Raw genomic sequence first — 14,145 nt, forward strand, 5'->3', positions numbered from 1 at the left:
ACATGTTGGCATTCATGGTTCCCTCAGTGAACTGTAGCTCCCCAGTGCCGGCAACACTCATGCAGCCTCAGACCATAACACTCCCACCATCATGCTTGACTGTAGGCAAGACACACTTGTCTTTGTACTCCTCACCTGGTTGCCGCCACACACGCTTGACACCATCTGAACCAAATACGTTTATCTTGGTCTCATCAGACCACAGGACATGGTTCCAGTAATCCATGTTCTTAGTCTGCTTGTCTTCAGCAAACTGTTTGCAGGCTTTCTTGTGCATTATCTTTAGAAGAAGCTTCCTTCTGGGACGACAGCCATGCATATCAATTTGATGCAGTGTGTGGAGTATTGTCTGAGCACTGACAGGCTGATCCCTCACCCCTTCAACCTCTTTAGCAATGCTGGCAGCACTCATACCTCTGTTTCCCAAAGACAACCTCTGTATATGACGCTGAGCATGTGCACTCAACTTCTTTGGCGAGGCCTGTTCTCAATGGAACCTGTCCTGTTAAACCACCGTATGGTCTTGGCCACCGTGCTGCAGCTCAGTTTCAGGGTCTTGGCAATCTTCTTATAGCCTAGGCCATCTTTATGTAGAGCAACAATTCTTTTTTTCAGATCCTCAGTGAGTTCTTTGCCATGAGGTGCCATGTTGAACTTCCAGTGACCAGTATGAGAGAGTGAGAGTGATAATGCCAAATTTAACACACCTGCTCCCCATTCACACCTGAGACCTTGTAACACTAACGAGTCACATGACACCAGGGAGGGAAAATAGCTAATTGTGCCCAATTTGGACATTTTCACTTAGGTGTGTACTCACTTTTGTTGCCAGCGGTTTAGACATTAATGACTGTGTGTTGAGTTATTTTGAGGGTACAGCAATTCTACACTGTTATACAAGCTGTGCACTCACTACTTTACATTGTAGCAAAGTGTCATTTCTTGATGTGCCCCAATGTGCCCTAATGTGCCCCGTGCCCCGATGTGCCCCGTGCCCTGATGTGCTATGTGCCCTGATGTGCCCCGATTTACCCTGATGTGCCCCATGCCCTAATGTGCCCCTTGCCCTGATGTCCCCCGTGCCCTGATGTGCCCTGATGTGCCCCGATGTGCCCTGATGTGCTATGTGCCCTGATGTGCCCCGTGCCCTGATGTGCCCTGTGCCCTGATGTGCTATGTGCCCCGATGTGCACCATGCCCTGATGTGCTGTGCCCCGATGTCCTATGCCCTGATGTGCCCCGTGCCCTGATGTGGCTGGTGCCCCGATGTGCTGTGCCCCGATGTCCTGTGCCCTGATGTGCCTCTAAGTGCTGTGTACCGATGTCCTGTGCCATGATGTCCTGTGCCCTGATGTCCTGTGCCCCGGTGTGCTGTGCCTCAATGTCGTGTGCCCTGATGTACTGTGACCTGTGCCCTGGTGTCCTGTACCCTGATGTGCTGTGTCCTGATGTGCTATACCCTGATGTGCTGTGCTCTGTACCCTGATGTGATGTGCCCTGATGTGCTGTGTCCTGTACCCGGATGTGTTGTGCCCTGTACGCTGATGTGCTGGGCTCTTTACCCTGATGTGCTGTGCCCTGATGTACTGTGACCTGTGCCCTGATGTCCTGTACCCTGATGTGCTGTACCCTGATGTGCTGTGTCCTGATGTGCTATACCCTGATGAGCAGTGCCCTGTACCCTGATGTGCTGTGCACTGTACCCTGATGTGCTGTGCCCTGATGTGCCCTGTACGCTGATGTGCTGGGCTCTGTACCCTGATGTGCTGTACCCTGATGTGCTGTGCTCTAATGTGCTGTGCCCTGTACCCTGATGTGGTCTGGTGTTCTGTACCCTGATGTGTTGTGCCCTGATGTGCCTTGTGCCCTGATGTGCTGTGCCCTGTACCCTGATGTGGCCTGATGTGCTGTGCCCTGATGTGCTGGGCTCTGTACCATGCCCTGATGTGCACTGTACCCTGATGTGTTGTGCCCTGGGCCAGTCTGGATGAAGTCCAGGGCCACGTTTTTGTCCCAGTCCAGCCCTGCATGCAGAAGAGTTGGTGGAGTGGATAACAAAGCCCTCCTCATCCTCTGTCACCCAGGCCCAGAGTAGTTTGCCTTTCAATGCAGCTGCCAAAGCGGCCTATTCCACTGGCTCCTTGTCCACAGTCACTCCTTCCCTAGCCCGACCATCATGCACGGAGGAGTCCCCCGAACTATTTGACCACAGTGTCAGGTACATGCTGATGGAGGATGCGCAGCGATTGGAAGGCTCCGATGTTGGTTCCCAGGTTGAGGAAAGGAGTAATGCCCAAGAAGGACTAGAAACTGGCAGTCATGTTCCCCCAGCCGCAGCATACTGCCAAGTTTGCTCCAGTGATGAGGAGGGAGGGGCTGATGAGGTCACTGACTCTACTTGGGTTCCTGATAGAAGAGAGGAGGAGGAGGCACAACTCAGAGGCAAGATGTCCTCTAGGGGCAGCGTAAGGGCAGCCACCTGTCAGGGCTGGGCTCAACCCCTCCTTCTCTGAGCTGGCCGCTCAGCTGTCAGCTAATTGCCAGCTCCTTTCTCTCCACAGTGACTCAGCTGTTGTTGATCTGCTCTTCAGTCCTGGCTACTTAAAGCCGTCCAGCTCACTTCATCTCTGCCTTCGCCTTTGGTCACATCTCAGAGACTTTCTCCTGCGTTCCTGTTGAAGACTTGCTCGGTTGACGTCCCTTCTGGCTTCTAAACCTGCTTGCTGTACTACTACGTTGATCTCTGGCTCTCTGACATTGGCATTGGCTGACTACCCGATCTGGTTACTGAACTCTGGCTATGTATTGACTATCCTTACTCTGTTTACCTTTTTATTATTATTAAACAATCGTGATTAACTGTATTCTGTCTCGGTCTGATTCATGGTTTCTGACACCACCCTACTGCATCACACCGCAGAGCTCCGCAGGTGCAGGGCGCTGCTGACTCCCCGCTGATTTTGAAAAGTTCCTTGGTTTGGGCCTTTTTTGACACGTGTGCAGCAGATCGCACCTTTGCTGTTTACAACCTATGTCTGAAGCAGATAAAGCGCCAGAACAGCAGCCACTTGGGCACCACATGCTTGACCAGACATATGACGACTTCCCATGCAGTCCGTTGGCAACAGCACTTGAAAGACCCACATCAAATAAAAAGGCGGACTTCTCCTTGCTCCTCATCTGGGATCTCCAACCCCACTATACCTCCAGTCCTCTCAAAAACCTGCACTGAGAAGAATGAAGGTATAGCAATAGGTGTCCCAAGTACTTGCAGCCAATCTGCTATCAGTACACCTCCATCTGATTTTAGCAGGCAAATTTCCCTACCCCAGTTCCTAAACCGGAAAAAGAAATTCGGCCCCAGCCATCCACATGCTCAGCGTCTGAATGCTAGCTTGGCCAAATTGCTAGCACTGCAACTGCTGCCTTTTCAGCTGGTAGACTCTGCCCCCTTCTGTGAATTTATGGAATGTGCTGTACCTCAGTGGCAGGTTCCAAAACGCATTTCTTTTCACGGAAGGCCATTCCGGCTCTCTACCGGCATATGGAAGGCAATGTTTTGGCCTCGTTGGACAGGGCGGTCAGCAGTTAGATGCATATTACCACTGACTCATGGTCCAGCAGGCATGGGCAGGAACGTTACCTTTCCTTCACGGCACACTGGGTAACTCTGCTGGCAGCTGGGAAGGATGCAGGACATGGTTCAGTATTGTTGGAGATTGTTCCGCCACCACGCCTCCAAAATGCTAGTGGTCATTCTGCCACAGCTTTCTCCTCCACCCCCTCTTCTTCTTCCTCTATGGCCTCTTCTTCTGATTTCTCGTCTGAACCAGTGGTGCTCCGTAAGCGGTCAAGGGCCTACGCAAGCACTCAGGCAAAAAGGTGCCATGCAGTGCTTGAGTTGGTCTGCTTAGGGGACAGGAGCCACACTGGGGCAGAGATTCTGTCAGCTCTGCGGTGGCAGGTTTAGAGGTGGTTGACGCCATGCCAGCTTCAGCCAGGAATGGTTGTATGTGACAATGGCACCAACCTGTTCTCCGCCCTCCGACAGGGACACTTGACCCATGTCCCATGTTTGGCACACGTCCTGAATTTGGTGGTGCGGCGGTTCTTGAGCAGGTACCCAGGCTTACAGGATCTCCTGAGGCAGGCCAGAGAAGTCTGTGGTCATTTCCGCTGGTCATACAATGCCAGTGCACGGCTGGCTGACATTCAAAGGGAATGCAACCTGCCCACCAACCGCCTCATTTGTGACATGCCCACCAGGTGCAACTCAACGTTGGCAATGCTGCACTTGCAGCAGAGGGCAATCAATGAGTATCTGTGTGAGTATAGCACCAGGACAGGGTCAGGGGAGCTTGGCTTTTTTTCGCCACGCCAGTGGCTACTGATCAAGGATGCATGCACTGTGCTGTCACCATTTGAGGAGGCCACGAGGATGGTGAGCAGCAAAATGCATGCATCAGTGATACTGTCCCTCTTGTCTCCCTGTTGGAGCACACGCTTCGTGGAATAATGGACAGGGCACTTGAGGCAGAACAGCGGGAGGAGGAGGAGGACTTCCTTACCTCTCAAGGCTCCCTTTATCCAGATAGCATTCCTGTGGGCCCACCAAACACACAGGAAGAAGAAGAGGAGGAGGAGGAGGATTGTGTCAGCATGGATGTAGAGGATAACACTCAGCAGCAGTCTTCAAGGGATGGTTTTCAGTCCCCAGAAACCCAAGGAATTATACGTGGTTGGGAGGAGGTAGTTCCTGACAACGTCATCCTCAGTGAATCAGGGGACTCACAATGAAATGCGTCTGCAAACTTACGCTGCATGGCCTCCCTGATTCTGCAAAGCCTGCAAACGGACCCTCAGATTCGTGGTATCACGGAGAGGGATCATTACTGGCTGGCAACCCTTCTTGATCCACGTTAAAAGGTAAGGTTGCAGAATTCATCCTGCCTTCGCAGAGGGAGCAGAGGATGAAACATCTTCAGGTGGCCATGAAGAAAGGTTTGTGCAATGCGTTTCCAGACCCTGGGAGGTTACAATTTCCTGGTGCTGGTCAACATGTTGCTGAGGTTTCAGTCAGTCAGAGGAAGAGCGGTGGAGAAGGTGGCTGGCTGCCCGATGCCTTTAGACAATTTTTTAGTCCTCAGCACCAAAGAATAATCGGTTCAAGCAACCATCGCCAGCGTCTGCATTACATGGTGCAGGAATATCTTGGGGCAAGAGCAGACTTGGAGACCTTTCCAACAGACCATCCACTGGGTTACTGAGTCTTGAGGATGGACCACTGGCCAAAACTTGCTCAATATGCAATTGAGCTACTGGCCTGCCCTGCATATTTCTGAACGCGCATTCAGTGCTGCTGGAGGGTTTGTAAAGGATCATAGAGTGCGTCTGTCCACAGACTCCATTGATAGGCTCACATTTATAAAAATGAATCAGTCTTGGATCAGCAGCAGCTATCAAGCACCTGATGATGATGTAACTGACTGATTTTTCTATGGATGTGGGATCCCATGAAGACTGCCTATGCTGAGTGACTATCCTATTCCTCCTCAATCTTGATGATGCTAGCTTCCAACAATATTTTTGGTTTAGGGCACCACCACCACTGCCTAAGGCCCAATTTTTCTGCCCCTGTTTAACAGGGGCATGTGATTACAATTTTTGATCAAATATTTCACAGCAGGGTCCGTTCCTGCGCCCAACAAGAGTATCTGTGAGGGGTTACAGTATTGTGGCACCACCACTGCCTAAGGCCCAATTTTTCTGCCCCTGTTTAACAGGGGCATGTAATTATAATTCTTGATATAATATTTCGTAGCAGGGCCCGTCCCTTTGCCCAACAAGCGTAACTGTGAGGGCTTACAGTGCTCTGGCACCTCCAACACTGAAGGCCCAATTTTCTGCAAAGTATTTAGGGCAGGCCATACAGTATATATACTTCTGTTCAGAGTATATAGTGCCTGGCCCCCCCCCCCCACGCCATTTTTTTTTAAAAATGTGGGTGTGAGGCTCCCCTTAATATCCATACCAGACCCAAAGATTCTTGTAATGGGCTGGGGGGACCCATGCCGTTTTTCTCAATGATTTTCATGTATATTGCTCGGACGCGACAATACATTACAGCCGCAAGCAGTTTTAAATGACTTTTTTCCTTTAGAAATGTCATTTTGCTGTGGTATTGTTCTAAACATGGGAAAACTGCGCCAATTTACAGGCATACTATAGACACCCCCCAGGCACGATATTTAAAGGAATATTTCATTTTTATTGTTTCACTTTCAGCATTCTTAAAATCACTGCTCCCGAACAAACGTCTGTTTTAGAAACTTTTTTTTGCATTGATACATGTCCCATGGGGCGGGACCCGGGTCCCCAAACACTTTTTAGGGCAAAAACTTGCATATAAGCCTTTAAGATTAGCGCTGTAGATTTTTCACGTTCGTGTCCCATAGACTTTAATGGTGTTTGCGTGTTCGAACAAACTTTTTTGCATGTTCGGATGTTCTGGTGCAAACCGAACCGGGGGGTGTTCGGCTCATCCCTACTCTTAAAGGAACCCCGTATATGTACGGAGTTTCACACAGCGGTGCCATTGTGCCGCAGTATATGTACTTGAGCCGGTCAGGAACCGGTTAAACTAACACTGCTCCAAAAAAAAGAAAAAAATAGAAAAACAAGAAAGCCTTGTTTGTCCTTAACCTCGTGACACCGTCGGCATGCAAATATGTGGTCTTTCGACGGGTGGGCATATTTGCATACTGCATTGCACACACAACTGTGCCGAGGGCATGTGGCCTGTGTGCTCCCGACACAGTTGCCGTTGGCTAACAGAAAGCTCCCAATCACTCCATTGAGAGCTGGTCACACTCCCCTGTCATGTGAATTGGATGCAGGGAAACCCACATCCAATTTGCATATGTGTAAACCCAGCCTTAGGCTTCATGAGGTACATCAATGGCCTACACTGGTAGTTTCCAAACTGTGGCCCGGGGGCCAGATGCGGCTCTTTGCTTGTCTTTATCTGGCCCTTGGGGCACTATTCCCCCCATCAAAAACAATGATGGGGTATTGCTTACTCCCATTGACAGCATGGCATTTTCTACTCCCACCAGCCACAGTCCAGCCCATCTAAAGCCTGAAGGACAGTAAACTGGCTCTTTGTTTAGAAAGTTCGTTTAGAGACCCCTGGCCTACATCTATAACAAGTGCAACTTTGGTGTAAGCTGCAGTTTGTTTTTATTCACAGACGTCCCTTATCTTCAAAGGCAGTTTTTTGGTAAACCCTTTAAAGTGGAGTTCCAATCTGGGGGAGAAAAAATTAAAAGTCAGCAGCTACAAATACCACAGCTGCTGACTCTTAATATATGGACACTTACCTGTCCAGGAAGCCCGCGAAGTTCGGCACCTGAAGACGAACCGCCCATTGGCTCCAGGCGGTGGCATCCTTACTAAGGGAAACCGGAAGTGAAGCCTTGCCTTATTTCCTACTGTGCATGCGCGAGTCGCGCTGTGCTTTCTGAATGGTCCCACTGACTTCTGGGACATGTGTGTCTCCCAAAAGGCAGTGGGGGGAAGGAGGAGGGGCAGCAAATTATATAAGTCGCCGTGGCTCCCTTACACGGAAGAGGGAGTGGATACCTGTTTTTGACAGGTATCCGCTACCCCACCAAAAAGGCCAAATGTGGCACTTGAGGGGGGAGGGGGGAGCAGATAAGTGGAGCGTCTACATTTGGGTGGAACTCCACTTTAAGTATAGTTATGGGGACATCAGAAATTCTCTCTTATAGGCCCACATCCATATAAATACAGTACTGTAGTATTTACCTACACACACACACATATATATACCTATAATTTGTTTTTGTCATTTCTCTTGGTTTTGTGTAAAGAGAGATAGAAGCACGGAAATACAAAAGAGGGGGGTCCCAAAAGGTGACCCAGGGTCAGACTTTAAAGGCACAGTAAACAATAGGAATATGGAAAAATACTAATATTTATTGAGACATAGATATATACATGGTATGAAAAGGGACATAGAAAAAGATTTTAAAACCATATACATAAAAATACATTATATATGATGTGAGCCCTAGTGCGTCAATGCGTTTCGCTGCTAAGCTTCGTCAGGACACATTTCGTGCTCTCCCAGGGGATTATTTTGATATTGCCATAACATCAACTCTGGATGACAATAATATGGCTTTGAGCGTTATCAAGCACCTTGCTTGGGTGTAGCTGAGCCTCTATATTGGTTATTCCGGATTGAAGGATTATTTCCACTCATATTTTCACAATCCTCATACGGCTGCTTCCTACTCTCTATCCAATATCTTACCCCCTGTCTGAGGTTACTACATTAGGAGATTTGCTTTTATGCGCCAGTAGCCGCCTCCTATGAATCCTTGTGTTGCGAATTGCTCCTGTTGTGAGCCAACCCTTTCTTTACTGGAAATTATTCCTTCTTTAACCACTCGTTGAACAAGGCTGACTCTCCTGCAAGATAGTGAGACCTGTTTTCCTCTTTTCTTGCACCCAACGAATCCGAATGTGTCCTGACTAAGCTTAGCGGCGAAACGCGTTGACGCACTAGGGCTCATATTATGTATTTTTATGTATATGGTTTTTAAATCTTTTTCTATGTCCCTTTTCATACCATGTATATATCTATGTCTCAATAAATATTACTATTTTGTCATATTCCTATTGTTTACTGTGCCTTTAAAGTCTAACCGTGGGTAACCTTTTGGGACCCCCCTTTTTTGTATTTCCATAACTATTTACAGATGAGGCAATGTGAGTGCTTTTTTCTCCTACGTCTCATCCAGCCTTGCAACTGGGACTTATGGGGGTATTCCGGATTTATATCTCTGTAATGTACCGATGACAAATGGCCCCCTATCATACTCTTTTACATACAAATAAGTTGATTTACATAGAAATCAGCCCATGGAGAACAGACATTTACAAGCAGCCCTATAAATAGCTGTCTATAAATATATTAATGCCTGCAGCCCTGTGTGCCACATCACAGGGAGCTAGTCTTGTGTTTTTCACACTGTAATAGCTTTTCATCAATAATTCATCAGACAGGCTGTGTCTGGCAAGAAGAAGACAGGCCAGCTCCCAGGGGCCACACATGAGGGTCTCCTGGGGGCCCAGTGGTTGTCTGCAGTTGGTACACAAGGGGGCACAATGGGCCCATTATCAGTCAGCAGACAGCTCCCTTTGTGTCTCTGGGTGACACATTCAGCATCTGGGCCGGAAGTGACGTACGAATGTGAAAGTGGTCTATCCGCGTCCGCCGCACAGCTGGAGATGGAGCGCTTTTACAGGTAGTAGCCCCGCCCCCTGATTTCCGCCGCCCGGGCTGCTAGTGCTGTTGCTGACGGCTCTCCGCGGAATGGCCGGGCGGACGGACCGGGCTCCGCTGCTCGATTGGGCCGAGGGGCCTGGGGTGAGTCCTGCCCCAGAGCAGGAGCAGGCGGACAAGTGGCCTAAGAAGTATGGGGCCAGCTGGAGGAGACTGCCGCCCGGAGAGCTCTCCCCTCTGCCTCAGCTGGAGGACGACCATATCGTGGCTGTGTTTGTGGTCACATTCGATCCCAGGAGCGGTGAGTGGAGAGGGGGAAGGAGGGGATCAACATGGGCCTGCAATGGAAGGCTAAGGGGAGACACATATCATTTTCTATGTCTCTAGATATCTGTAATCAGTTTCTGTTATTTTATATGTGTGTATTACATTTTATATAAATCAATATATACTATACAGCGATGAGCCATAACTTGATGACCACCCACCTAATACTGAGTAGGTCCCCTTTTTGCTGCCAAAACATCCGTGACCCTCCAACGTGTGGACCCCACTAGACCCCTGACGGTACGCTGTGGTATTTGGCACCAAACTGTCAGTAGCAGATCCTTTAAGTTGCAAGGTAGAGCCTCCATGGATTGGACTTGTTTTTCCAGCACATCCCACAGATTCTTGATTGAATTGAGATCTGGAGAATTTGGAGGCCAAGTCAACACATCAACCTTATGTTTCCTAACTTCTTGAACCATTTTTGAAGGGTGCATTGTACTACTACAAGTGGCCACTGCTATCAGTGATTACCATTTCCATGAAGGGATGTAGTTAGTCAGCAAGCATGTTGCAACACAGTACAACCCGCATCACAGCCTGGTGCTGTGAATAAAGATTTTCACCTTAATGCATTAAGGTGAAAAAACCTTCTTTACTGCACTATCGCCCCCCTTATACTTACCTGAGCCCCGTAATTCCCGTGACGGGAATGAGCACACCAGCTCCGGCCGGTGTCTCGTGTCCTGATTGGATAGATTGATAGCAGTGCAGCCATTTGCTCCCACTGCTGTCAATCAAATCCAATGACACGGGCACCAGGTGGTGGAGCAGAGTCCTGCTGTCTGTGTCAACAGACACAGCAGCAGGACACGGGAGCGCGCCTGCACGGGTATCCCGTAAGAGAGCGCTTTTCTGTCAGGACACTCGAGAAGAGGAGGAGCCATGAGTGCTGTGGAGGGACCCCAGAAGAGCAGGATCGGGGCCACTCTGTGCATAACCAACTGCACACTGGAAGTAAGTATGGCACGTGTGTTTTTTTTTTTTTTTTTTTTTTTTTTTTTTTTTAAACCTGAACCTTTACAACCCCTTTAAGGTCCCTTTCACACTTATACGACTTGTCCCACAATTTTGTACATGATTTTCAATGACTACTATTCATATTGGCACGACTTTAAGTCGTGCCGACTTCAAAGTAGTCCCTGCACTATTTTGGTCCAACTTCCATGCGAGTTGTACTCCATAGACCTCAATGTTAAACCCTCAAGTGACATGCAAATCGTACCTGAATAATATAGACACGATTTCAGCACTACTTTGTAAGCACAAGCTGAGAATGGTTAATGCCAAAGTTGTGGCAAAGTCGTACAAAGTAATACTGCTCCCAAATCGCGTGACTTTGAAGTCGTATAAGTGTGAAAGGGGCCTTAAGCAGAGTTCCACTAGTTTTTAAAGGAGAAGTCCAGCCTGAGCTCGTTTGGCTGGGCTTCTCCTATGGGTCACAGCAGTGCAATTCGTTTTTTGCACTCCTGTGACCCGTTTTCATAAGAGAACGGTCTGAAGTCCGCTCTCTGCTGATGTCACACAGATCAGTACGCGTCATCATGACAGTGGAAGTCGGGATCTGCCAGGTGCCTGGACTGACACCGGTCTCAGCCTCTCAGCAAGGCGCAAGAAGCCTGAGATGGCTGCTCGCCGCCCCTCCACAGCTCAGTGTTCTAGTGAGCGCGGGGTGGTGCAGAGTGGAGAGATGCTGATTGACAGTCAGCCGCTCTCTGTTCGGGGAGCTGTGAGAACCGAGCTATTGGCGGTGTTCAATGGCTCGGTTCTCAGTGCAGAGGTGCCTGGGGACAGATGCAGCATTCACCTAGGTAAGTATAATGGGCGGGGGGGGGGGGGGGTGAAGAAAGAAAAACCCTTCTCTCTTAAGTTTATTAAATGTCAGCAGCTACAAAAAGTGTAGCTGCCGACTTTTATTAAACAGACACTCGCCTGTTCCATAGTCCAGCGATGCAGCTGCCCGAAGCCTTGTTCCTCTCCCTCTCCTCTCCGCGGTGCCGTCATTGCAAGTGTGGGCACCCAGCTGTAACAGCTTGCGGCTTCACAGCCAGATGCGTGAGTCGCTCTGCTCATTCTTAGTGGCCAGGCAATCTTCTGGGACCTGTGACGTGTCCCAGGAAGAGTTCCCTAGGCGGCCGAGTGGGAGCTGGGTAACTGTCAAAACTGGGTACCCACTTCAAACCCCCCCCCCAAAAAAAAAATGACATGCCAAATGTGGCGTGTAAGGTTAATGAGGAGTGCTTAAAGCGGAAGTTCCACTTTTGGGTGGGAACTCCGCTTTAACCACTTGCCGACCGCCTCACGCATATATACGTGAGCAGAGCGGCACGGGCAGGCAAAATCACGTACCTGGTACGTGATTGCCTTCCCGCGGGCGGGGGGTCCGATCGGACCCCCCCCCGGTGCCAGCGGCGGTCGGCATTTGGTTGGAAGCGATGAGAGACGAGGGGGAGACCATCCGATCGTGGCCCCCCCCTCGCGATCGCTCCCAGCCAATGAGAAACATCCCCTGTCTCTGTATAGTACACAGAGGCAGAGGATGTGATGTCATCTCTCCTCGGCTGGCCAGTTTCCGTTCCAGCACCGAGGAGAGAAGACATGTAAGTGCACAACACACACACACAGTAGAACATGCCAGGCACACTAAACACCCCCGATCCCCCCCCGATCGCCCCCCGATCCCCCCCCAATCACCCCCCCCCCCTGTCACAAACTGACACCAAGCAGGTTTTTTTGTTTTGTTTTGTTTTTTTCCTGATTACTGCATAGTGTCAGTTTGTGACAGTTAGCAGTGGTAAGACAGTTAGTATTAGCCCCCTGTAGGTCTAGGGTACCCCCCTAACCCCCCCTAATAAAGTTTTAACCCCTTGATCACCCCCTGTCACCAGTGTCGCTAAGCGATCATTTTTCTGATCGCTGTATTAGTGTCGCTGGTGACGCTAGTTAGGAACGTAAATATTTAGGTTCGCTGTCAGCGTTTTATAGCGACAGGGACCCCCATATACTACCGAATAAATGTTTTAACCCCTTGATTGCCCCCTAGTTAACCCTTTCACCACTGATCACCGTATAACTGTTACGGGTGACGCTGGTTAGTTCGTTTATTTTTTTTAGTGTCAGGGCACCCGCCGTTTATTACCGAATAAAGGTTTAGCCCCCTGATCGCCCGGCGGTGATATGCGTCGCCCCAGGCAGCGTCAGATTAGCGCCAGTACCGCGAACACCCACGCACGCACCGTACACGCACCGTACACCTCCCTTAGTGGTATAGTATCTGAACACATCAATATCTGATCCGATCAGATCTATACTAGCGTCCCCAGCAGTTTAGGGTTCCCAAAAACGCAGTGTTAGCGGGATCAGCCCAGATACCTGCTAGCACCTGCGTTTTGCCCCTCCGCCCAGCCCACCCAAGTGCAGTATCGATCGATCACTGTCACTTACAAAACACTAAACGCATAACTGCAGCGTTCGCAGAGTCAGGCCTGATCCCTGCGATCGCTAACAGTTTTTTTGGTAGCATTTTGGTGAACTGGCAAGCACCAGCCCCAGGCAGCGTCAGATTAGCGCCAGTAGCACTAACACCCACGCATGCAGCATACGCCTCCATTAGTGGTATAGTATCTGATCGGATCAATATCTGATCCGATCAGATCTATACTAGCGTCCCCAGCAGTTTAGGGTTCCCAAAAACGCAGTGTTAGTGGGATCAGCCCAGATACCTGCTAGCACCTGTGTTTTGCCCCTCCGCCCGGCCCAGCCCAGCCCACCCAAGTGCAGTATCGATCGATCACTGTCACTTTTTTTTGTAGCGTTTTGGTGAACTGGCAAGCACCAGCGGCCTAGTACACCCCGGTCGTAGTCATACCAGCACTGCAGTAACACTTGGTGACGTGGCGAGTCCCATAAGTGCAGTTCAAGCTGGTGAGGTGGCAAGCACAAATAGTGTCCCGCTGCCACCAAAAAGACAAACACAGGCCCGTCGTGCCCATAATGCCCTTCCTGCTGCATTCGCCAATCCTAATTGGGAACCCATCACTTCTGCAGCGCCCGTATTTCCCCCATTCACATCCCCAACCAAATGCAGACGGCTGCATGAGAGGCATTTATATGTCCTCCCGAGTACCCCTACCCAACGAACCCCCCCAAAAAAGATGTGTCTGCAGCAAGCGCGAATATAGACGTGACACCCGCTATTATTGTCCCTCCTGTCCTGACAATCCTGGTCTTTGCATTGGTGAATGTTTTGAACGCTACCATTCACTAGTTGAGTATTAGCGTAGGGTACAGCATTGCACAGACTAGGCACACTTTCACAGGGTCTCCCAAGATGCCATCGCATTTTGAGAGACCCGAACCTGGAACCGGTTACAGTTATAAAAGTTACAGTTACAAAAAAAAAGTGTAAAAAAAAAAAAAAAAAACACAAACAAAAATAAAAAAAAATAGTTGTCGTTTTATTGTTCTCTCTCTCTCTATTCTCTCTCTGGTGTTCTGCTCTTTTT

At 49.5% G+C, this 14,145-nt stretch overlaps 1 protein-coding gene across 1 annotated transcript in view; it reads left to right on the forward strand.

Annotated features, from left to right (window-relative positions):
* Positions 1-9,248: 9,248 nt before the first annotated feature.
* Positions 9,249-14,145, forward strand: part of DENND11 (DENN domain containing 11) — a 39,877-nt gene continuing 34,980 nt past the window's right edge. The window contains exon 1 of the mRNA XM_073621827.1: positions 9,249-9,614. Coding sequence (XP_073477928.1) covers positions 9,404-9,614 — 211 coding nt within the window. The 5' untranslated portion in view covers positions 9,249-9,403. The remainder of the gene's footprint in view (positions 9,615-14,145) is intronic.

The sequence above is a fragment of the Aquarana catesbeiana genome, linkage group LG03, assembly GCF_042186555.1.
Source record: "Aquarana catesbeiana isolate 2022-GZ linkage group LG03, ASM4218655v1, whole genome shotgun sequence".
NCBI lineage: Eukaryota > Metazoa > Chordata > Amphibia > Anura > Ranidae > Aquarana > Aquarana catesbeiana.